Here is a 26,338-nt window from a genome sequence, read left to right as displayed (position 1 = left end):
CAGACGCAAAGAAAGCAAGCTTGCTGGATTTGAGTTTGTTTTCAGCACATTGAACCCGTCTTCTTTTCACCGAAAACCACAACGTCTTCTCGTTTTAATCTATTTTTCTTTTTTTATTTATATTTTGCGATGAAACAAGTTCGCGTTAAACTGTGTTTTTTTCTCGACAATTCTCCAACATAAATGGGAGAGTTTCAGGGTGGACTGCAGGAAAGTCGACCGCAAGGGTTGGGGTACCACTGCTGGATAATGGTAGCGGCTAACACGTTCACTTTGTTTGACTAATCCACGCGTTTTGCTGAGGAATAAAGTTGCCCCGGAATGGCTGCAGGTCCGTGAAACCGGGTGCGAATTCCCTCCTCCGAGGGAATAAAGACGAATGGAGCACTTTCTCGCGGATTTATTGAACGCCATGAGCTCGCTCCACACCTAGCCGCGGGCACTCGGAGGTGGGCTACATCCACAAAGACCCCCGATAAGCCCAAAAGCAAGGGACATGGATAAATTGACCGTGATATCAGGATGTCTGTTCCTCGCCGCAGAAGTCTTCGCCATCGCCAGCATCGCGAATCCTGACTGGATCAGCACCGGAGAGTCAGCCGGTAAGTCACCACCATGCTGCACAACTTACTTACTCGCTCCTTAAGATAGTTTAATACAGTAGAAAATTGACTTTTTATAGTTTTTAAGCAAAATTCTGGAGTCTGCCCACCGAAATGGGATATTCCCCCACTTATTCGCGATTTTAAAGGGCTGTTTGCTTTTTAAAAATTTATTTATTTTTAGTGTCAGGTCAAATATCAAAAGTACGGCCTCTTACAACCAATTAGATGGTCAATTGGTTTTCCCCTTTTTCATGAAAACATTAAAAGAGCCAGCGTTTAAACTCATTGACTGCCATTGACGGCGACAGACTTCCATTCATTTTGACTGGGAAATCCATTTTTTTGTCAAAATGGATTTGACGTCTATCACCGTTAATGGCAGGCAATGAGTTTATGTTTATTATATACTCAAAATAGTGAAAATATATTTTGACTCTCCCAGTCAAAATGGATTGGATGTCTTTCACCGTCAATGGGAACCAATGAGTTCATGTTTATCATTTTCTCAGTGATCCCTCGTTTTTCGCGATTAATGGGGTCCGCCCACCCGCGTAAATTGAAAACCCGCGAAGTCAAGGCAGAGCTTATTTACATAAAAAAACCTGTATAGATATGTGTATATATATATATATATATATATTTTTTTTTTCGGGATGTGTTCAAAGTAGGAATCTCCCGTTTGCATATTTTTGAGTCTGAGTAACCTGATTTTGAGAATCTCCCGATACTGAATCCCGATTCAAAACCTAAAAAAAGTTTTTTTTGTTTTTTTTAAAATGTTAATTATTTGTTTGTTTTTTAAATTTGAACAGAAGTTCCAAACATGTTACTGTAGTGTACTGTTTACAGTACTTCCTTTTCTTCTGGAAGTGTTGCGGGGTATAAAACATTTATGTTTTTGTTTCTTTTGGCAATGCCATTGAATTTCTGGATTATTTTGTTACTTTTTAGCCCTGAATAGCCAGGCAAAACAGACAAGGCTGAAAAAGCAATTTCTGCTCTTGCACCCCTCTTTAAAATAAACTGATGTATTATAAGCCAAAATAACTGTTGTGTTTGATAGAACAATATGTCTATATGCTGCCATAGCAGATTCGTGGCGCTTTAAGCGACCAATCTATTTTTAATTTGTCCATTTTACCCTTGAGACCCCCGTTTACAGACGTCGCGCAACCGCTTTTGTGTCAACCAAGCCATAAAAAGGTATATAGATATTTATTTTTTGAAATGTATGTCATTTTTAGCTTAGAATCATTAATTGATGTCTAATATTTAGTTTAAAAGAAAAAAAAAAAAAGACTTTAAAAAATTATTCACTCGCATATTTTAACCTTTTAAACAAATTACATCACAATGAAAAAATATTGTCTGTAAATAAGTTACGGATATCTACCTCATAACTATCGCCGACGTTTTAGATGATAAATAATTAATCCAAAAGAAGAAAAATTGGAAGAAAAAAACATTTAAAATGGTAAATATTTGAAAAAGAAAATCTCGACCACTCCTTGATGTCTGCGATTTATGCATTGCGACCCTTGTTATATTACCGTGTTTCACCCATAAAATCCCCAAAAAGTCCGGCTGTGGCCATTCACAGCTGTTTCTTGACACTCGGTGAGACATGCTACACGGAATTTTTGGATCGAAACAAGGTAAGTATGCGATAATATCTCGTTAAAATAATGATGTCTTTAATTATGCTCTCTTATGCTCTCACCTCGAGTTAGGGCTTATGGGTTCCATTTTTTTTTTCTTTAAATGCCCTCATGTTCAAAAATTTTCTTCACCCATAAAATTGAGATTTTAAGCTTTAAAATGCTGTATCACACATGCATATTGGACAATTAAGAAATTTGGCGGTATTGGGTGTCTCAGAGCGAAACTATAAGTCACCTGGGTGTTTTCCGCCATATATAATTAAAAAATATAATTAAATTAAATTAAATTAAAACCCAGTCCTTTTCACCCGATTCCGATCCTCTGAAAAATGGCCCGATCGGTCTAATTTACGATCACGTGATCAGATCGTGGACATCCCTAGTTCAATGTTACAGCATTGGAAAGAGATACATACTGTATAAGACATGTTTTTTTAGGGCTGTCAAAAAATTAAAATTTTTAATCGAGTTAATCACAGCTTAGAAATTAATCGTAATTAATCACAATTCAAACCATCTACAAAATATGCCATATTTTTCTGTAAATTATTGTTGGAATGGAAAGATAAGACGGATATATACATACAACATGCTGTACATAAGTACTGTATTTGTTTACTATACCAATAAATCAACAAGATGGCATTACCATTATTAACATTCTGTCAAAGCGATCCATGGATAGAAAGACTTGTAGTTCTTAAAAGATAAATGTTAGTACAATTATATTAAAACCCCTCTTAGTGTTTCCGTTTTAATACAATTTGTAGAATTTTCAATCAAAAAATAAACTAGTAGCTCGCCATTGTTGATGTCAATAATTACACAATGCTCATGGTGCTGAAGCCCATAAAATCACTCGCACCCAAGCGTCAGCAGTGTGTGACGGAACACCAAAAAACACAACAAGTGGACATGACACTGTGCTGTCATTTTAATCTGTTTGAGCTGGGCATGTGCGTTAAATGCATCAAATATTTAACGTGATTAATTAAAAAAATTAATTACCGCCCGTTAACGCGATAATTTTGACAGCCCTAGTTTTTTTTTTTTCCCGCAAGGTACGATTAAAAAAAAAAAAAACAAAGAAAAAAAACCCTATGTGTATACTGTATGTATCTTTTAATCAATGTTTTTTTCAGCACTGCAAATGTAATAATTATGATATAAATGATATATATATATACAAAAATATTTGTACATGTATACATGCATATAATCAGTATTTATTTATTTTTTTAATTGGAAAAAAAATCTGTGATGGACCGAGGGCGCGAAGTTGGAAGCGCGAAGTAGCGAGGGATAACTGTAATCCACTTTGACTCTCTCAGTCAAAATGAATTGGACATCTTTCACTGTCAATGGCAGGAGTTCATCTTTATCATCCACTAAAAAATATATACAATGTAAAAAAACTGCACAAGCCCTTTAAATGAAGTTGACATTTTATGTATGCCCCATACAGTAAACAATGGTTCGAAATCACTACCCTTTGTCTTAGTGTAATTAACCGCATCTAATTAAGCCAGGAAGTATAATGACTGAGGATGTGTGAGTTTTAATGAGGTCTCTTGGGAGTTTGAATCCTTCCACCCTGAGTATTAATCCACGTTGCGATGTGGTGGGACTCATGATGTCATTTACTTTGGCCAGAGGGTGCTTAATGTATACTAGGGCTGTCGCAGATGATTATTTTTATGGTCGCAAAATCGCCAATTGTTTTTGCGATTTGTCAACTAGTCGGCTCATGTATAAATCACGTTTTATTTTCTGTTAAATTACTTCTTGGCTTTACATTTTTGCAGGAAATGTGCACTGGAACCAAAAACAGACTATGAATATGATAACTTTGATGGTAACTACACTGCTGGCCAAAAGTATTGGCACCCCTGCAATTCTGTCAGATAATGCTCAGTTTCTCCCAGAACATGATTGCAATTACAAATGCTTTGGTAGTAATATCTTTATTTTGCTTGCAATGAAAAAACACAAAAGAGAATGATTTAAAAAAAAAAAAAATCATTATCATTTTACACAAAACTCCAAAAATGGTCCGGACAAAAATAATGGCACCCTCAGCCTAATACTTGGTAGCACAACCTTTAGACAACATAACTGCGAACAACCGCTTCTGGTATCCATCAATGAGTTTCTTACAATGGTCTAAAATTCCAGCAGAGCATTCTACTTTGGCCAACTGCTCCAGGTCTGAGATTTGAAGGGTGCCTTTTCCAAACTGACATTTTCAGATCCCTCCACAGGTGTTCTATGGGATTCAGGTGTGGGCTCATTGCTGGCCACTTTAGAAATCTCCAGTGCTTTCTCTCAAACCATTTTCTAGTGCTTTTGAAGTGTGTTTTGGGTCATTGTCTTGCTGGAGGACCCATGACTTCGGAGGGAGACCCAGCTTTCTCACACTGGGCCCTACATTATGCAGCAAAATTTGTTGGTAGTCTTCAGACTTCGTACTGCCATACACACGGTAAAGCAGTCCAGTGCCAGAGGCAGCAAAGCGACCCCAAAACATCAGGGAACCTCTGCCATGTTTGACTGTGGGGACCGTGTTCTTTTCTTTGAAGGCCTCGTTTTTTTTCCTGTAAACTTTATGTTGATGCCTTTTCCCAAAAAGCTCTACTTTTGTCACATCTGACCAGAGAACAATCAACCAAAACGTTTTTGGCTTTCTCAGGTAAGTTTTGGCAAACTCCAGCCTGGCTTTTTTGTCTCTGGGTCAGACATGGGGTTTTCCTGGGTATCCTACAATAGAGTCCCTTTTCATTCAGACGCCGACGGATGGTGTGGGTTGACACTGTTGTACCCTCGGACTGCAGGACAGCTTGAACTTTTCTGGATGTTAGTCGAGGTTCTTTATCCACCATCAGCACAATCTTTTATTGAAATCTCTCTTTAATTTTTCTTTTCCGTCCACATCCAGGGAGGTTATCCACAGTGCCATGGGTTTTACACTTATTGATGACACTGCGCACGGTAGACACAGGAACATTCAGGTCTTTGGAGATGGACTTGTACCCTTGAGATTGCCCATGCTTCCGCACAATTTCGCTTCTCAAGTCCTCAGACAGATCTTTGGTCTTTTTTCTTTCCTCCATGCTCAATGTGGTACACACAAGGACATGGGACAGAGGTTGATTCAACTTTAATCCATTTTAACTGGCTGCAAGTGTGATGTAGTTTTTGCCACCACCTGTTATGTGACACAGGTAAGTACAGGTGCTGTTAATTACACAAATTAGAGAAGCATCACAGAAGTTTTCAAAGGGTGCCAATACTTTTGTCCGGTCCATTTTTGGAGTTTTGTGTCCAATGATAACGATGTATCCCCCCCCCCCCCCATTCTCTTTTTGTGTTTTTTCATTGCAAGCAAAATAAATGAAGATATTACAACCAAAGCATTTGTAACTGCAATCATTTCCATGTTGTTTCCAAAATATGTTATGAAAAATTAAAAAATCCTGTTCAATGGATTTTTTTTTAACCCATACATCTCAAAATAACACATTTTAGAGCTTAAATTGCAATTCGGCGATACCGTGAAACCGCTGTGTTTTTGCTTAAGATTAACATACCGTCAAAATCTTACACCGGCACATGCCTACCTACAATATGATTTGACATTTAAACAAAATTTAAGATTAGTAAACACTGTCATGAACATTTCCCACCAGCTACGGGAGTTATCTCAAGCGTGTTTAAGTATAATGTGGTGTTTTTTTCTCTCTGGAAACTGTGTTGAGAAAGAGCGCGTGTGTACAATGTAAACATGATAGGAGTCATACACACGTGCTTTTTATGGAAAATAATTAAATTATTTTTGTTCTGATGGTCATAATGTTGAGCTGTGGCTGTGGGTTTAGGCTCACCTAAAGGACTGCATTTATTTTAATTTTATATAGAATATTTTGTCATATTTGTTTAATTTGACATTAATAATTATGTTCCAATTTGCTAATGTTTTGAAAAATAAAAATCCTGTACAATGGAAAAAGTTTTTTTTAGACCCAGATATCTCAAAGTAACACATTTTAGAGCTGTAATTGCAATACTGTGATACCGTTATATTATGGCTTTGGGTTCAACAGTCAGAATCTCATACCGGCACATGCCTAGTTTGTGGTCTCAAGAAACTAATAAAGGAATGAAACAAAATAACAATTTCAAATGACAAAATGTGAAGAAAATGAAACACTGTGTATACAGTGCCTTGCAAAAGTATTCGGCCCCCTTGAATCTTGCAACCTTTCGCCACATTTCAGGCTTCAAACATAAAGATATGAAATTTAATTTTTTTGTCAAGAATCAACAACAAGTGGGACACAATCGTGAAGTGGAACAACATTTATTGGATAATTTAACTTTTTTAACAAATAAAAAACTGAAAAGTGGGGCGTGCAATATTATTCGGCCCCTTTACTTTCAGTGCAGCAAACTCACTCCAGAAGTTCAGTGAGGATCTCTGAATGATCCAATGTTGTCCTAAATGACCGATGATGATAAATAGAATCCACCTGTGTGTAACCAAGTCTCCGTATAAATGCACCTGCTCTGTGATAGTCTCAGGGTTCTGTTTAAAGTGCAGAGAGCATTATGAAAACCAAGGAACACACCAGGCAGGTCCGAGATACTGTTGTGGAGAAGTTTAAAGCCGGATTTGGATACAAAAAGATTTCCCAAGCTTTAAACATCTCAAGGAGCACTGTGCAAGCCATCATATTGAAATGGAAGGAGCATCAGACCACTGCAAATCTACCAAGACCCGGCCGTCCTTCCAAACTTTCTTCTCAAACAAGGAGAAAACTGATCAGAGATGCAGCCAAGAGGCCCATGATCACTCTGGATGAACTGCAGAGATCTACAGCTGAGGTGGGAGAGTCTGTCCATAGGACAACAATCAGTCGTACACTGCACAAATCTGGCCTTGATGGAAGAGTGGCAAGAAGAAAGCCATTTCTCAAAGATATGCATAAAAAGTCTCGTTTAAAGTTTGCCACAAGCCACCTGGGAGACACACCAAACATGTGGAAGAAGGTGCTCTGGTCAGATGAAACCAAAATTGAACTTTTTGGCCACAATGCAAAACGATATGTTTGGCGTACAAGCAACACAGCTCATCACCCTGAACACACCATCCCCACTGTCAAACATGGTGGTGGCAGCATCATGGTTTGGGCCTGCTTTTCTTCAGCAGGGACAGGGAAGATGGTTAAAATTGACGGGAAGATGGATGCAGCCAAATACAGGAACATTCTGGAAGAAAACCTGTTGGTATCTGCACAAGACCTGAGACTGGGACGGAGATTTATCTTCCAACAGTACAATGATCCAAAACATAAAGCCAAATCTACAATGGAATGGTTCAAAAATAAACGTATCCAGGTGTTAGAATGGCCAAGTCAAAGTCCAGACCTGAATCCAATCGAGAATCTGTGGAAAGAGCTGAAGACTGCTGTTCACAAACACTCTCCATCCAACCTCACTGAGCTCGAGCTGTTTTGCAAGGAAGAATGGGCAAGAATGTCAATCTCTCGATGTGCAAAACTGATAGAAACATACCCCAAGCGACTTGCAGCTGTAATTGGAGCAAAAGGTGGAGCTACAAGGTATTAACGCAAGGGGGCCGAATAATATTGCACGCCCCACTTTTCAGTTTTTTATTTGTTAAAAAAGTTTAAATTATCCAATAAATTTTCTTCCACTTCACGATTGTCCCACTTGTTGTTGATTCTTGACAAAAAATTAAAATTTTATATCTTTATGTTTGAAGCCTGAAATGGGGCGAAAGGTTGCAAGGTTCAAGGGGGCCGAATACTTTTGCAAGGCACTGTACTTTAACAGTACATTTTTTTGTCAAAATTTTCCCTTCCTTCCAGGGTCTTTGACTGTCGGTCTGGTCCGACAATGCCAGACCATCCATGGCCGAGATCGGACTTGCATCCCTCCGCATATGCCCCCAGAGTGGGTCACCACCCTCTTCTTCATCGTACTTGGCGTCCTTTCGCTGACTGTCACTTGCTTTCTGCTGGTCCTGTCCCACTGGCGCCGGGAGGTCATTCGATACGCGCGCTGGATCGCTTTCACGGGGTGTAGGTTCTTGTCTATTTCCTACAGGAATTTAAATCAATGGCGGTAAAAAATGTGTGAATCCTCCACATATGCAAATTCTAACACTCTGCTCTTTGCCTTCTCATCCCAGTGGTCCTGTTCTGTATGGCCGCCCTCATTTTCCCCATTGGCTTCTACGTCAGTGAAGTTGGAGGACAGCCATACAAGCTGCCTAACAACACAGGAGTGGGTTCCTCCTATGTTCTTTTTGTTCTGTCCATATTTTTCACCATTGTCGGCCTGCTGTTCGCCGGAAAGGTTTGCTTACCCGGCTGACATATTTTACACACGGGAACTCTTTGCCACTCGGAGGCCGAACAGGCAAACTCTTTTTATCTTCCCTTTTGGAAGGCTTGGCACCGCATTCCCAATTGGCGCGGGAGTTACATCCGCCCATCTGTTTGTTCAGAGGGAATGAGGGCCATCCTGAAGGAGGATTTTGTGGGATTTAAATAATGGCATTAAGCGGAGTCCAACTGTATTATACAATATTTATTTTCTTGATTTAAAATTATTTTTTTCCTTTTTTTTTTTTAAATAAAAAGCTCTAATATATTCCAGTGTACAGTCACCATTAACGTGTAGAAATGAAATTGCCTTAAAAAGCTCTCAACCTTAAAATATGTGCATTCATTTTTTTGTTCTAGTTGTGGAATTTAGGTTTGTACGCAGTGAACATCTGCACTGCAAGTAATTGACAACCCCTAAAAAGGTTTGAACTGTACTGTAAAAGCATTTACATGGCACACAATGGTTACTGTATTTGAAACCGAGTCACTTCCTGTGAGTATAGATTAAAAGGAAAGACAACACCTTTGTCATATCTGTCCTAGCGCAGAGCTCCAGAGTAACAGGGATCATGGTGGGCTCTAAATTAAGATTTTAGGGGCGCAAGTAGACGTTTCTGGGGCACAAACTGTAAATCAACATGCAAAGTTTTCCTGTAATCATCACTGTTTAACTGATAAATACTTTCATAGTAAATGACCAAAACTACAAACTTATGAATCTGTTTTATTCTCTATCAGTATTGACATCAACCAGTAGCCTATAGTACAGGTAGTCCCCGGGTTGCGACGTACTCGACCTGCGCGATTTCGACTTTACGACGCATGAGTCTCGTCCACCATTTTGTCTCCACTTTTTTTTCGTTGCACAAACTATGTAATTGTACTGCACCGTTTCTTAATTTGTACTTTACTTTCTTAATATGACTTGCTCTGTCATCACTAAACAAGAAGTTGTTCAGCAATTGTGCTTTTTGAATCTTTTTACTTTTGAGAATTTGTAAAGCTGTAACACAGATGTACACATCTGTTCAAAGTGACACACATTTTAACAATAAAACACTCGACACAAAACGATTGGTGTTCAAACGTCCATCTAGTATGATTAGCCTAATTTGCATCACAAATGTCCGCTAGCTTAAATGCTACGAATGCTAATGTATTTACAATTCTCATAGCAAATCGCTCACACGTTTCTCCTCAAACTGTAGCTCTAAACTTAATTAAAAAGGTATACACAAACATGTATTAGCGGAAGCACCCTTACAGCCTTATGTGGACCAAACCAGAGCGCAGCAATCTTTTATCCACGTGAGACGTCTGAGTGCTCCTGTATGGAAGCATTATTGAATGACAGTCCAGCCAGACCCAACGCTGCCATCAGAAGGCAGTGTATCCTCAACCATTAAACACAACACAATACAATACTTTTGCACATTTTGGATAATTATTTTGAAATTTTAAAGGGTTAATTCAGACTTTAGCGGAAATCGCCAGCATAGGAACGGAACTCGTTCGTAACCCGGGGACTACCTCTACTTATAAATTAGGTGAACATGGGAGTTTTGTTCTATTTCTGCCACCGTCACATTAACCAATCAACAACGGATTTATTCATCGACAAATCACCTGCGAGGACCCTGGCCAACCTGGAAATTGACATTCACCTGCCATACCATGTCAACATGGAGGAGCGTATCATTTTAGCAGAATGCAACCAGCGCATACTTTATAATTAGGGCTGGGCATCACGCATCGATGGGATCCAGGACTAACACTCCGGTTCTCCCGGAACCGTTCGAATTTTTAAATTTCGATTCCAAGTTTCAATGCCCTGACCGCCGACCGGAAAATATAGCTACCGAACACCATGAAAAAGAAGCCACATGAAGACGAGCTCCGTTATGAGCAAATCAAATGAAGTGGGTATTTTAGCTTAGCACAAAAAGATGTTGCTTCGCTTCACATGAATGACAACAGAGTAACTGAATAAGCACACCGAAATTATATCAGCCACTCTGTTAAAATGTGCAAATTTACAGATTTTGTTTGATCAAGGGTTCCCAATGATGTGTAGTTCAGAGGAGGTGTGTGGCGTATGTACACCTCAAGGATTATTTTTCAACTAATGTTGTTTTTGCCTGCTGCTTCCAGTAAGTCACCACTAGGGGAAGCCAAGCGCACATAGCAAAACCAAAGAAAAACTATAGAGTCCGGAGTTACAATTGTGACATCTTTAGGACGGATGAACAATATATCGGTTTAGAAGGAAATCAGACTCAAAAAGTAGTCAACTTAAGATCAGGGGACACAACACTCCCCTCAGCCGTTAACTAACTCGTAGAAATACCACCTAAAGCAAACGATGCAATACAATAAATGCCTGCAGCATAAGACACGCTAAAACATAGGCAAAAGAATATGTGTAAATGTTTTCTGTGAGAGCTTTTGAAAAATAAACATCTTTGTGAAAGTGCACTCCCGTGGAAAGACACTTCATCATATTCAAGTTCAAAGACTGATATTATCCCATGTTAAAAATAGCCCTGTGAGAAATTTCTTGCAAAGTTAATTGAAAGTTTATATAATTAAAAAATAAAAATAATCGAGAAGTTACAAAATAATATAAACTGCAAATTTTTTCACCCTGGCTATTAAATGAATCAGAATCGAGACTTGTTTGGAACCGGAATCGAAAAGTGGAATCAGAATCGTTCAAATTCAAACGATGCCCAACCCTATTTATGATACCTTTCGGCATAATTTTCAGGACATAAATAAAAAAGCAGCAGTATGGAAAGTTGCTAGTCATCATCGTTGAGTTGAAAGCATTGGCTTTCAACTCAACGATGACTCGCATTTTGCGATCGCTCCTTGCCTCCCGTGTGTTGAGCCCCTGACCCGCTCCACAAATCGCCCACCTCCACTTTTTTCTGCTGTTGTATTTTCCCTTGGCAAACTCGCTCATTACATTACTGCCAACTAGTGGATTTAACCGTGAAGGGGATTGTCAGCAACAACAACAAGAAAACCCAGCAATGTTACTGGTTGCGGATGTGCGAGTAGGAAAAAAAAATACTCGTACTGGCTCTAATTTTAGTCACAAAATTCAACAATTATTCGCATCTGGAGCCCTGTAGCGGAAAGATTCTTGTTTAATATTTTCGAAACCCCAAATTTTTATTAGGAGTGCTGGCACTATTTTAGCCAATCAAATGCGAGTATTCTAGATGGCCAGCCCTTTCTCATGACATCATTCATTAATACGCATGATGCCATACTAGGAAGTCTATCAGTGACTAGGTGTGTGGGTATAACTTACGTCCCAAAATGTCTGCGCCTGTAAGCGGTGTCATTTTTTGTTTAAACATATTTCCATGATCAGAGGTATGAGAAATTTGCAATTTTCATACTTTGAGCAACTATATTTCACTTGGTCATCTATAATAGGTGTTATCTTTCCTTTTAATGTGAAGGGCTATCTCACGTTTTTAACTATTTGTCAATATTAAAACAAATTCAAATGGAATTAAAACTGCCTCGCTCCATACATGTCTTATCAGCCGAGACATGAGAATGTGCATGCTATCTACTGGCTAACTTGGAACTTACAGGCAACAATAAGTCCGCAATTAATTAATCAGCCCTGAGACAAAACAATTAAAAATCAGGCTCTGTCGATTGTTGTGAACACATCTCTAGAACATACTTTACCTAACAAATTCTTGATCTGTTCACAAATAACTGAGGAGTAGCCATTTTGGTTAACGTCCTTACCAGGAAGAAACAAAGGGCGTGAGATCTGCAGATCTGCATTTTTAGACCTCTTGGGGGAGGTCTAAAAATCCGAAATTATCTATGCAATGACCCTGGTTATGTGAATTGTTTCTTGAGGTCGACCGATATAGGATTTTTGAACGCAAATACTATTATTAAAAAAAAATTTTCATCTGATTGCCGGTATCCAAAACCGATTATGTAAGCCGATATTTGAGGTTTATATACCTTTTTGTTGTAAAGAACGTAGATTATAAAAGGCAGTAAAAAAAAAAAATTTTCAACAGCTTGAAACTTACAATGACGACCTGTGACTTAAAGGATTAATTAGGTCTAGTGCTACCAAACCAACAAATGCAGTACTTCTCTTTATGATTATACACACTCAGCAACATTATTTTCAAATACTTAAACCCACCAGGACGTCATGACGAGATGTAAGCAAGTGAGTTTTAATAGGACGCTCGCCATGCTAAAGCTAATGATACGCTAATGGTACAAGTTACATTTAGAGTGTAAGAATCATTCAGTGAACACCTTAAAAGGCTTGAGCAATATTGCATATTCTCTCATGCGAGATAAAAAATATTACAACATTTACAAAACAGGCAAGCCTGAAGCAGCCTGCCTTAAAGCTGGTGCAGGGTCCTTCCGGGGTCCGACTGTCAGTCAGCGGAGGCCACAGTTGCCCACACGGATGCCTGATCAAAATCCTTTCTTTATCAGGTTGTTTTTTTGTCAATCGGCTGATGTCATGGAAAAAAAGTCCATATATCTGTCGACCTCTAATTGTTTCTGCCAATAAAATGGAACAAACGAGGAAACAAATATTTAACATTTACAAATCTGTGTCAAAGTGTTTACACTCTCAAATTACCACTTCTTCAACATTCCAAGGAAATCTCAATGTCCCTTCACTGCTCAGCTATCTAACTCAGCTGTATTTATTTGATTGTTATGTTTCAGCAATTAAAACAAGGTCTAAAATGCAGAAAAATTTGTGAAATAACTTATTTTTAACTCATTGACTGCCATCTAATGCCATCCTGAAACATGATCATTCACTACCAGACCACCCAGTTCAAATGATTATTCTGTTTTCTGTATCGGTAATGAGGCAACGCTTCAACATATCCTCACACCTACTCCCCCTCCTTTGTCTGCACAGATCTTTAGGTTGCCATGGGAACATCACATTATGTGGCAATAGTATATCTTTATGAAAAGCTCCAGCAGCATCAATCTAGTTGTGTGTGTGTGTCAAAGTTCACTTGTATCTTCACTGTTCAAAGTTCTCTTTTACGTTTCATGTGAATGCGACAGAAAAAAACGTTGCTATTTTAAGGCCCGAAAATAGTTTCATGCAAGCGAGCTGAGAAATGAACTGAGAGCACATGGAGGCTTTATCTGCTCCTTTATTGGCTTCTCTTCTTGAGCACTAACAAATACACTAAATCCTTTGTGTATTTGTGCAGACGGATAAAAGAATGTGAGTGACAGACTTTACATCACTGCGAAATGTGCGCAACAAATGTTTGGAACTTATTGTTGAGAATGTTAATCACCAGCGTCACATACACAGCTGCTTTTCGTTATGACTTTGTTTGCAAGTATCGTACTCCTTAATGCAGTGAATGATCGTGTTTCAGTGCTAAGTGTTAAATGGCCATACTTTGTAGCCCAAAAGGTTATCTATATGCTCCCACTAAGAATCAATATATCGTCACTGTTTAAAAATTAAAAAGGAACCAACAGGTTGTTAAAAAAATCTTCCATTAGAATAGTGTCTACGTTAGCTCGCTGCGATTGATGGCGCTAAACATCCCACTCATTTTGACTGGATTGGATGTTAAGCGCCGTCAATGGCACTCAAAAACCAGAGCATTCACAGCTTTTCATTATTTTGTGTGCATTTACATGTCACTTTGTTAATTTTCAGATTACTTCCATACACAGAGATTAAAGGGGGGGGGGGGGGGGGAGCGCTAAAATGTCATTGTATATAACTGACTTTTCTATAAATTTAAAATTAAGACTTTGCCGGTAAAATGTTGTCTATAAAAGTTGTAAAGCAATAAAACAACAAAAATGAATGAAAAAAAAAAGGGGGGGGGGTTGACATCACGGTTACCTCCTCACGGCAGGCCCTACCATTCCCGCACCTCTTTTAAAGCCACGCACAAATCATACTCCACGGGGGAGCTCCAGCAAAGGGTGGTGGGACGGGTGGCTGGGTAAAAATCCCATGCAGAAGTCTCACTGCCCCAAGCCGAGCTCTCCTATTTTAATGCATACATTGCACTACCCTCCCCAGACAATCCCATCACGGTGCTGCGTAATGGCTGCCAGTTGGGGACACAGTAGTAGGGTGGTAGGTGGGTCCCACACTTTTTCTCTATGGCGTGGCCTCCCCTCTGCCTGGGCTGCCGGCCGCAGGAGTGGGGCGGGGCTCCGATCTCACGTCGCCTTGCGACGTCTCCTTGACGTTCTCCTGCTCCTGCCTCCCCCTCTCTTCTCTGCCTGGGTATCTGCCTCGCGCTCCGGCGCAGGTCGCTAGCTGGACGCCGGTGTGTCGCCTGCTCAGTGGGGGGCTCTGCCCTGGGCTTGGTGGGCCGTTGGGGGTCCCGCGATGTGCTGTGCCGGCTAGGGGGCTGTGGCTCGTGGGCCGGGTGGGTGTTGGGGCTGGTGGTGTGTCCCCTCTCCCCATTCCCTGAAGGCCGGTTGATGGGGGCGCGGGTGGCCCGGGTACCCACCCTGGATCCCTGGGGGGGGTGACGATGGCCCCTTTGTTGGGCTGCGGGACGAGGGATGGGCTGCCCCCCCCCCGGGTCAGCTGGGGGGATGCTGCCGTGGCCCTGAGGTGGCGCGCGACGTCTCCGCTCGTCTGTGTGACTATCGCATGTTTGGTGGGATTCGCGCATGGCTGGATGTGAATGGGCGCGCTCGGGTGGAGGTCCTCGGTGCTAGGATTGGCGATGGGTCGGCGGAAGGTGGGTTGCCAGCGGGCTCACACTCACAAGGAATTCACACGACACAGCCTCTCACCCTCGCTCCTGCTAAGCAGTGCAGCCAAACTGTCCAGTATGCGTTTGATACTTAGCTGACGATGATTGACAGTTTTGTAGCTTTAATCTTGCCAGAGAAGTTTCGGTAGCTTTACGATCAAAGGCACAAATGTGTCAATTATCATTAAACTTGCACAAGTGTGCTGTGGCAACTCATTGTGTGAGAAAGAGGCTGTTCTCAGCAGCGTGAGTGGATTTGAGTAGACTCACTCAATGAATCATTTAATAAAGACAAGCATTTTTCAATGTTATTGTTTTAAACTAATTCACATTAAGAAGGCGGCATGGTGGGACAGTAAAAAGATTAGAACTTAAAAAAAAAAAAAAAAAAGTCTTTATTGAGTATCTGATTGGGACTCCGGTAAATCAGGTGACTTGGACACAAAAATATGCGATTGGGACCCCCTTAGTAGTTAGTGGTATGAAAAGTCTGATAGTGTTCAAATGCTCCAATTAAAAAGAAAAGTCATTCTAAAATGGGTAATTTTGCCAGACTTTACTGAATTCGTCACCCACTCATTTTTTACCCTCGCTGAGGCAGCAATTTGTAAATGGGCTCAAGCCTTGAGTCACCAGCACAAACAAAGACGTCAAGAAATAAAAACGTTTAATGAACAATAATGCGGATATTTACAAAAACACAAAAGAAATACAACGCTACTCTTCGCCCATTGCCGACTTGACTATTTCGTCTCTTTTGACCTTGGCTGCCTCCTTAAACTTGTTGATGGTGTCCTCCATGTTTTTGTTCTGCGAGTGGAAGAAAACAGCATTAGATACACAGGAAATTACAGTGAAAGAAATATATTGTCTGCATTAAGTAAAAATCCACTGTTGAGTTTTATCTCGGTAACATACAAGTATGAAATCCTCTTTCTCTTTCAGCAACTTCAAAAACTCTTCCATCGTCATATCCTCCACGTTCTTTTTCAGGTTAATGAAGTAGCAGGAAGGTGAATGGGACTTGTGCTCCTTTCTGTTCATAAATGGGAACAAAACTTAGGAATGTAAATCACGAATGTCATCCAGAAAAATATCCGTTTTTTGGGGGGGGGACATTACGATATCACAGTCTTCCTTTTAAGAGACTTTGATCACTACAATATGTACACAGTTTTAGTTAGACGTCATCTAAATCATTTTTTCATTTTTTAAAAAATTTAAAAAAAAAAAAAAAAAAAAAGCATTTTAAAAGTTTTTGACAATTTTACCGTTGAGACATTTCAGACATTTGAACAAAACATTCTTTTTAACAAAACGGCAGTTCAAAAAAATTAAGTTGCTTTACCAATTTATGTATTGTTACACCTGTAACTAGGGTTGCTGATCATCCCTTGAAAACCAGAATCGTCCGGTATTCAGAAACAAAAGTACGCATCCCGTACTAGATTTACAAGAGACGTGCTTTGTCCCGTATTATCTTGAAAATCGAAATTTGTGTTTTATTTGTAGAACGAACGAATATGATGTAGGGGAACTCATCCCTCTGCCACAGAACTCAATGACAATCCTGCTCATCTCTATGATCAAGGAGGTACGGTAAAGTGCCATGAGGAAAACGGAGGACAACATAGGAGTGTCGGAGATAAGAGGTTGGGGTGAAGCGCAAGTAAATGGCATGTTCAAAATGATGATCATTTGTTTTCTTGCTCTTTTTTTTGGTATACTTTATTTTCACTACAGGTAGTCCCCGGGTTACGACAGACTCGAATTGTGTGATTTCGACTTTTCGAAGGCTGTGTCTCGTCGTTTTTTTTTTTTTTTTTTAAATGTTGACTTTGTTCAGTAATGCATGCTTTTATTTTGGCGCAGGAAGCATAAAACGGCAAGCGAGTGCATTTTCAGACGCACCTGCCCACAGAGCAGCCGAGTGACAGAGGTGGGACCCTGCGTGCACATGTTAGTTGTGAAGCACCCAGAGGTGACAGCTGTATATAACCCCTTTTGTACTGTTTATTGTGCGTTTTCAATTGTGGTTGAATACTTTGGGCGAGTTTATGTGATTGTTTTTGATGATGTGTGGACGCTAACTGATACATGCTATTTGTTTGTTACTGCTGCATCAGCAGCTACTTGTAAATGCAAATTTGAATTGCTGTTAGTGAAGATGAGACTGATTTAATTCCATTTTATATTAGTTTCATTATGCAAGTGTTGATGTCATGAGCAGCTGATTAAAGTCCGCAAACCACACGGAAGTCTGACATTGTCATTTCGGAGCCGAGCTCACAGTCTAGCTAGGACAGTGCAATAACGTACACAGTATTACATGTTTTTGGATAGTTTTTTTTTTTTAATTTGGAGGGTGTTGTGAGGTATTTAACGGGTTAATTCCAATTTACACGGAAATCCAGGTTACATCGCCAGCGCAGGAACTGAACTCGTTCGTAAACTATTTGTATAATATTTTTGTGTTCTGTCAATTTCGTTTGTATTTCCACATTATATTTGAAGTGATCATTTGTGAAACTTATTGCTGAGGGGACTCACCTAAATTGTAAAAAAAAAAAATATATAAATATATATATATACACACACATATAAAAACTTCAGCGTTTATGTTTGCATGTTAAAAAAAAAAAAAAAGGCCAAACAACTTACACACATAAACAAAAAGGTTCAGGACCTTAAGAGTTAAATTATCCAGCTTTAAATTCAGCATGGCTGATGTAAATTTAATTCTCTTTTTTTTGTATTAAAAATACATTGCTGATTATTATCGTTTTACATATACTGATGAGAATAAAACTTTATTGTCATTGTCAGCAATAAAGTTGTCAACAACGAAATTTGACGTCGCACTCTAGTATAAAAATATGTATTAAAATTAAAAAAATAGAATAAATAATAGGAAAATGGACACTTTAGGCCTATAAGTGAGTAATTATAGCTTGCTTGAACTGAATACTGTACGTGCGACACAGGAATAGTGCAATACGGTCCTGAATTCAGCAGTCATTTGTGCAAAACAAGAATAAAACGTGAATAAAATTTTCTATAAATAGAAAAATTGACCGAGTAATGTACAAGTTCACAGTTTAGTGCAGGTTACAAACACCAGTTGAAGAGCGTTTATGGAGAATTCAGTTTTTGTGCTTATTTAGTGTAGTAATGGCCCTGGGAAAGAAGCTGTCTCTCAGCATGTAACACTCAAATATTGACCTAATTAGTAATTAATGCAGTTTTGAGTTGAAGTATTATAATTGAAATTAAAAAAATAATAAAGGGTTACTGTTATCAGGGCGGCCGGCTATACAGAATTGAAATTGCCGTTATTATATGTCACTTTCTTCAAATATAAACCATTATGACCTTTTACAATGTCATATCCATTCTCTAAACGCCTGGATTGTGTCCACACAAGTAGAAAGACTTAAGTTTCTAAAATTACACTCCTAACTAGTAACTAACTTGTGTCATAGATATCTGGAGAGGGGATCCTTAAACGACATGTTAGTGTGAAGCATTGAACATGAATTATACTTTTAATTAAGCAGTTATGAAAGTTTCTTTTATTCGATCTGATCATAGGTGTGGTATTCTTACTCTGGGTCATCGTCGGGCTCCCACCCTTCCAATTCTTTATGGCAAGAAAAACACATAGCAATGTCTGGGCTGTTGTCTGAAGGAGTATGAATGAAGCCCGCCTTTGCCATCTGTGGGGAAATAATACGCACAGCATTTTAAGATGATTACAACGATGGATGGGGCATATTTACAAAAAAAATCTCGGAATCGGGTTGGAATTGGTTCACAGAAAAAGAAAATGATGCAATCCCCCCTCCCAGGCTGGTTGTGAACGCTTTACATTTTAAAAGCGTTGCCATTTTGACTATTATCGTTGTAGTTCGCTGGGAAAAATGACTCACGTTTTCCGGTGTGCAAGCACAGTCTTCGTCGAACGGCCACCCCTCGAACGTCTTCAGCCTATTCTCGTAAAAGAACATTTTAAATACCTCGTTGTCAAACAGCTCCATTTTATGTCGATGTTCAATTTGGGGTCCTTTTGTGGTTGAATGTTTTGCTACTAGTACGAAACGCTGTTTTAAATTCCCAGCAGCTCTGGATAGTGAGTTTTGATTGGTTGAGGAAGACCATTATCTTCTTCGCGACTGCGTATACATAGAAGCGCGCCACGTATATCGCCATCTAGTGTTCACGTTGCTCAGCGGTCAAATGTGCGAGAAATAAAGAGCGAAGAAGAAAATATTCAACTTTTATTGGTCAAAATTCGACGCGCGGAAGTAACTTTCCGGTGAAAACTTAATAAGAACAACAACACTGCTATTTTACATCTCACAACGTGTCATTGTAGGTAACTCAGCACAATTTATTTCCTCTTCGTTGGGGTTATGGAAGGGAGGTGCGTGGTTGAGACGGTGACAGATTTTGGCTTTTGTTCGGCATCAAGCATACTGAAAGTGAGCTCCTCTTCTGGGACCGATGTGTTCCTGTGTATTGGAAGCGATGAGGTTTTTGTCTTCAACTACCAAGACAGAAAATTGAAGGCAAGTGTGTAATACTGTCCTTTTTTTTCTTTTCTTAAATAAGCATTTTCATTGTTGTATACTGATTCTCAATTTGTGTGTCTTTCAGCCCTGCCAACATAAAATCTAAATCAGACATGTCTAAAGTCCGGCCCGGGGGCCAAATGCGGCCCGTGGTCAAATTTCATCCGGCCCCCAGCCTCTGTCATAAAATCAATAACGTCTGGCCCGCACATAGACTTAATAAATTGGTCAGCAGTACTGCTACCACCACGTGAAGTAGCTTACACACTTAAATGCTGCCCCTCATTTACCCACTAAAAGGCAGCAGCACTCTAAGCAACAGTACCACGTGTGACCCGTTACTCCCAATTTTCTAAAATGTCGACAATCAACAATAAAAAAGTTGACTGCGACGGCCGACGCTTAAAGGATAGGTAGAAATTGGAAGATTTCTTCACTAAAATACGCAACAACTGTGTCTGCCTCATTTGCAAAGAGACAGTCGCTGTTTTTAAAGAGTTCGATGTAAGGCGATATTACCAAACAAGACACGTTGACATGTAAGACAAGATTACAGGGAAGGTACGTAGCGAGAAATTGAAGCTAGTTTAATTTTACAGCACCAGTATTTCACAAGAGCCCGACAGTCGAAACAGAATGCCACAAAGGCTAGTTGCAAAATTGTTGAAATTATTAATTTAAAAAAAATACCATATTGGCCCGAATATAAGACAGTGTTTTTTTTTGCATTGAAATAAGACTGAAAAAGAGGGGGTCATCTTATATTCGCGGTCTAGACATTATACCCATTCACCATGCTAGATGGCGCCAGATATCATTGAAGCGATGTTCTGTCATGATAGATCTCAGCTCCTCTCAAGTTTAACCAGTTTGCATTATTTTATTGCAATGTTTTTTTATTCAGATTTGTTTCAAAACTACAGTTACAGTTAGACTTCACTTTGATGGTTAATGCAGTTATTGCTATTTTGTTGTTTTATCACAATAGATTGGTTTATTTACATTTCAAAAACCAGAAGCCATTCCTTTACGAATGTGATTGCACTTAAATTTACATATTTAAATGTTCAGATATTAAGATTTGAATGAAGCAAAATAACATGCTTTTTCTCTCAAATATATTGTTATAATCATTTGTTTGGGATGTACTGTAATTATTTTCTGTATAAAAATTAATTTGGTGTTCAAAAAGTATTTTTTCAAACTTGAGTCTTGAAAAAGAGGGGGTCGTCTTATAATCAGGGCCGTCTTATATTCGGGCCAATACGGTAATAAAGCAAATGTGACACACAGAATGGCTTGCTAAAATTTGCTTAAATATATTGTTCTACGTAAATGACGTCAGCTAAGGTCGGCCCCTCACATTTTTACCACACCAAATCTGGCCCCCTTTGCAAAAAGTTTGGACACCCCTGATCTAAATCCAGCAAGGTTCTGCTGAATTTGCTGTTTTGAATTTGTTTGTTTTGGTACTGGTTTTGCTAAAAAAAAAAAATGAAATGAGAATAAACAATGTTTTCCAATCAGCAAGTTATCATTGCTAAATGAACAAATAATATATTTATTCTCCCTAAGAAATGTCTTGATATTATGCTTTCACAATCAGGAAAGAAAGTCACATTTCCTTTCATTTGATTCAAATCTAGGTTTCACGGATGTAATTTTATTCCCTGTAACACTAAATTATGCAAAACAGGACTCTTTAGTTCTCAACATTAAAAATAATAGGACTTTATTGCTGTAATAATAGTGAAGAATAATACTCAAAGAAACAGGGATGTCAGATTTACAAACACGTTATTTTTAATTGCCCTAAAGTTAATATGATTTAAAACAACTAAAATGGCAACAAAGACTTTGTTTTCATGAGACACTCTCTATTTACAGTCATGTCAGTAATGCAAGCAATTAGGGCTGAACGATATTGGAAAAAACTGGCATTGCGATTTTTTTTTTTTTTTTTTTGGGGGGGGGGGGGGGGGGGTTGCGTTATATTGCAATATTAAAACTAGAAGAATTTTCACCTGAGTTGAATAGCTTTGTTTGGTAAGACTTTGGTTGACTCATTATGACCACATTTTATTCATTAGAGACGTCCTGATCCAATCACATGATCGAAAATTGGGCCGATTTTTCAGAGGATGGGAATCGGGTGAAAAGGATCATGTTTTTAATTAAAAAAAAAAAAAAAAAAAAAAAAAGTTTTTCTGCTTCATACTTGTACAGACTCTCACGCTCCCTCCTGAAAAGCAGTGCAACCAAACTGTTTTTCTTGTTTACAAGTGGAGCCGGCGTTTGGTACTTAAGTTTAACGATGATTTACAGGTTTGTAGCTTTGATCTGGCCAGAGATGCCTCGGTAGCTCTACGATCAAAGGCACAAATGTGTTAATCGTCTTAACGCTTGGTACACAGTCTGAAGTGTGCAGTGGCAACTCATTCATTGTGCAAGGGAGAGGCTGTTCTCCGTAGTGTGAGCGTCTAAGCAAAAAAAAAAAAAAAAAAAAAAAAACAGATCGGGACTCGATATCGGCAGATTCTCAAATCAGGTGACTCGGGTGTGAAAATATGCGATCGGGACATCCCTAGTATTCATATAACACCATTTAATTCAGGCTAAGAACGTTTATCTGTGAATGATGAAAATTGGTGTATATAAAAGAGATCCAAGAAGCTATGTCTCTGCACAATTGCTGCTTTTATGAAGAAAAACCAAAGTTTTCATTAAAAAAAAGAAAAAACAAAACAAAACAGAATCCCACATCCTGCGATGGGGCTATTACGCATGCTCAAATTGTGATGGCGATGTTCAAATGATATATTGTGCAGGCCTACAAGTAATGATGATTGGAGACTGCACATAATTATAATGAATTTCTTTGAACTTAGGTCAAAACAATAGCATAAAGTTGAATTAATCTTTTAATAGAATTTACACCCAATCTGACTAGTATTTTACTTCTTCAGGCAATCTTTCTCTTTCCTGATTATGTGAGGGATCTGGTTCTAAATGAAGACAAGCACACCCTCTACGTGGCTTGCTGCAGTGGCGTTTACTGCATCTGTTTGTCATCTTTGCCGTCCAGGTTAGATTTTGTTTTACATAGCAGGTAGACGCTGTACATTAAACTTTTCAAAAACCTAATGCTTGTAATGCTATGGAACTGAAATGCAGAGAGTTTTGAAAAGACACCTCTAATAGAAATGACTTCTCTTCATCTCAGGGTTCAAAGGTCAGACGCCTCCTGTATTGCACCTCAAGTGAAAGTATCTAATGAGCATCTTGTAATCAGAGAAGATGGAATATTAGCCCTACTCTTAGTTAACTCTCTGCTCCTGACTCTTCGACTAACAAACACATCCTGGCTGCTGACACGCTACAGAATAGCAGAAGACTCCACATTCAGCCGCTATGAAATGCTCGGTTCATTTAAAGTGCCCGTGATATCAGACTCTGATCATCACAGCTCAGATGAGTGGAGTGAAAAGAAGCCAGTGCTGTTCTGTGTCCACTCTGCAGACGCGCCGTCTTCATCGAACTTGCCCAGTGGTCACATCTGCCTCGACCCCATTCTCTTTAAAGTTCTGTTCGGGGTGGACGTAGCTCTCGCCAAATCGCCAGTTGTTTTATGTGGTTTGCCAGACGGCCGTCTGTGTTTTGTTGCTCATCGTGTACCAGGATCACAACTCCGAGTCCTCTACAGCCTTGAGCAGCCTGTGGTGTTTATTGGAACCCAAACAAACTCGTCCAGCTTTTTGGTAGCACTGAGCCAACAAGGAAAAGTTGTGCTTGTCACACTTAAGCAAAAAGGACTGCAAGGAGGTGGCGTCACAGCTGCATTTACCGAACTGTGTGTCCCGGGACCTGTGGTTTGTGCCTGTCTAGATAAATGCTCCCTTTACTACAGCATTGGTTCAGACCTGCTGGCACTAGATCTGGTACTGGCCTCCACTGGTGGATCAGAGGCAGAAAAGGGAGGATCTCAGAAGAGAGCTGCTGCCCCTCAGAACATCAGTTTAAATGTGTGTAGAGTCATTGCCTTGGCAGAACATGTGAAGAATATTGAAGGTAAGAAAACCTGGTATTAACATTATGAGTGCATTGTACGATGCATCCCTGAAAGAAAAAAAACAACAACTTTTTTTTAAATAGTTCAGTTTTGTTCAACTTTTAAGTACTGAATAATTTGTATTTTATTTTTAAGAACCGTTTACTATAATTTTCGGACTATAAGCCACTACTTTTTTCCTTCATTTTTAACCTGCGGCATCTAGTCCAGTGTGGCTTATTTGTTGATTTATTTGGGTTACTAGGTAACACATGCCTCCTAGCATGCATTGCAGTGCTACAGATGTAAACAATCAAAATTCATGTTCTGTGCTAATTATTCATTCAGTTACTGTCCTAGTTTCATTAATTGCGAGTTATGGTATTTGGTAACACTTTATTTGACAGCGGCAAATTATGTCACTAACTCCATTTGTGCCCAACTCAGATCTTTTACATACATTCAAAAGTGAGATCATTTGCCAGATAACACTAAATGACATCTGCTATAAGGATTCATTAATGTTCATGACAGTGTCATGTCATAATTATGATTGTCTAATGACAGTCTTATGGTGCCACTGTCAAATAAAGCGTTACCAAATACCATAGATTGCAATAATAATACTAATTAATACAGAACCTGAATTTTGATTGTTATTTACATCTGTAGCGCTGCAATGCATGCTCGGAGGCATATTGGACGACAACAGTGTTGACAGCAGGTGGCAGCAGAGGTTGACTGTCTCCCCCAAGGGAGCAGTGATGGCCAGATGAAGCTTCTTTAAGCAATTAAACTTTGCAGCCAAATGGTTCAAAGCTTCATAGTGCTACATTTGGTCTTATGACAGTTGTATGATGCCGCTGTCACGTAAAGTGCTACCGGTTAATATCTTTGGTGTAAATATCCCATAATACAGTGAGGACCGCTGCGGCTTATAGTCCAGTGCGGCTTACCTATTGTAGGGCTGCAGCTATCGATTATTTTAGTAGTCGATTAATCGATGAACTAGTTAGTTCGAATAATCGAGTAATCGGAAAAAGAACATGAAAAATTAAAATACCTGAGCTGAGCCTCAAACGGTATTAAAAATAAATAAATGAGGATCTATGTACAACAAAAGAACAATTGGCCAACTTACATGGCAAAAGTCCGCTAGCTTAAATGCTATAAAATGCTAACTTTTTTCCAATGCTCTTAACAAATGGTTCAGACTCGTTTTCCCACAAAAAAGGCTAAATATACATATAAACTAAATTACGAATGCATTAAAAAACATTAGCCCAAGGAAAAACCTAGCTTACGTTGGTCTTACCAGGGAGCAGTTGGATTTAGCCATGTGAAATGAGGCAGACCAGAGGGCAATGTATCCACCCTAATCAATAAACTAAATGTAAACACTTTCAAAACAAAACATTACAACGCCACTTTAATTAAATGAATACCTGAGGCAACAAAATTCGAATATTTTTTTCCAATCGAATACTCGAGTTAATCGATTAATCGTTGCAGCACTAATCTATTGACAAATTCAGTTTTCGTGTCACATTTGGTGGGTGATGGCTTATAGTCAGGTGCGCCTTATAGTGTGAAAATTACTGTATTTTTACACATTTAATTACATTTTGAATACATGATGCACATTTTTTAAAAATACAATTTTTAAACTGTTCAGTAGTATTTAACTTTTAGGTACCTAACAATTTGTATTTAATCATTAAGAACGGTTTATTTTAACGATTTAAGTGCATTTTATAATTTCTATGCCATACATTTTATATGAATGGGTATTTATATTATCACAGCAATAAACAGTGAAGTTAGCTTTAAAGTGTTTGAGAATTAGTATGGAGAGAGCAAACACTCAACTAATCATCTAGAATTTTGAAGAATTGTTGATTAAATCATATCTGCAGAGGAAAAAGTGGGGTTCATACTTGGGGGAAAAAAAAGACGTTATATAAGCTCAACTACACTGGCATCACAACAGTTTTCAGGGAAGGGATCTGGTGCTAAATAACAGAATTTCAAGTAGAGGTGGGAACCTCTTGGTATCTCACGATACAGTACGATTTGGGATACAATGCTCACGATAACGATCTTACTATACGGCGATGCGATGATTATAGATACAATTGGTTAGGAAATCATTTTAGGATATAATATAGCTATATATATATATATATATATATATATATATATATATATATATATATATATAGGATAAACAACTAATAAACAGAAAACCACAATTTTCATCCACC

At 38.9% G+C, this 26,338-nt stretch overlaps 3 protein-coding genes across 5 annotated transcripts in view; 2 read left to right on the top strand and 1 right to left on the bottom strand.

Moving 5' to 3' along the window:
- Window positions 1–14,402, top strand: LOC130910017 (uncharacterized protein C16orf52 homolog B-like). The gene is made up of 3 exons (XM_057827030.1): window positions 1–602; window positions 8,155–8,367; window positions 8,478–14,402. The coding sequence occupies exons 1-3, from the start codon at window positions 497–499 to the stop codon at window positions 8,660–8,662; spliced, it is 504 nt and encodes a 167-aa protein (XP_057683013.1). The 5' UTR covers window positions 1–496; the 3' UTR covers window positions 8,663–14,402.
- A 1,703-nt stretch (window positions 14,403–16,105) lies between these two features.
- birc5a (baculoviral IAP repeat containing 5a) lies at window positions 16,106–19,601 on the bottom strand. The gene is made up of 4 exons (XM_057826010.1): window positions 19,385–19,601; window positions 19,062–19,171; window positions 16,374–16,491; window positions 16,106–16,265 (listed from the first exon to the last, which is right to left on the bottom strand). The coding sequence occupies exons 1-4, from the start codon at window positions 19,490–19,492 to the stop codon at window positions 16,173–16,175; spliced, it is 429 nt and encodes a 142-aa protein (XP_057681993.1). The 5' UTR covers window positions 19,493–19,601; the 3' UTR covers window positions 16,106–16,172.
- The window catches only part of faap100 (FA core complex associated protein 100), a 25,809-nt gene continuing 19,056 nt past the window's right edge, over window positions 19,586–26,338 (top strand). For all 3 annotated transcript variants that reach the window (XR_009061757.1, XR_009061756.1, XM_057826008.1), the window contains exons 1-3: window positions 19,586–20,023; window positions 22,993–23,111; window positions 23,250–24,094. Coding sequence is in view for 1 of the 3 variants with exons in the window: in XM_057826008.1 (XP_057681991.1) it covers window positions 19,868–20,023; window positions 22,993–23,111; window positions 23,250–24,094 (1,120 nt within the window). In the remaining 2 variants the exon portion in view is untranslated. The remainder of the gene's footprint in view (window positions 20,024–22,992; window positions 23,112–23,249; window positions 24,095–26,338) is intronic.

Source organism: Corythoichthys intestinalis, chromosome 21 (genome assembly GCF_030265065.1).
Source record: "Corythoichthys intestinalis isolate RoL2023-P3 chromosome 21, ASM3026506v1, whole genome shotgun sequence".
In the NCBI taxonomy this organism is placed as follows: Eukaryota; Metazoa; Chordata; class Actinopteri; order Syngnathiformes; family Syngnathidae; genus Corythoichthys; species Corythoichthys intestinalis.
Note: the sequence above shows the minus strand (reverse complement) of the source record. Positions and strands in the feature narration are given on the sequence as shown.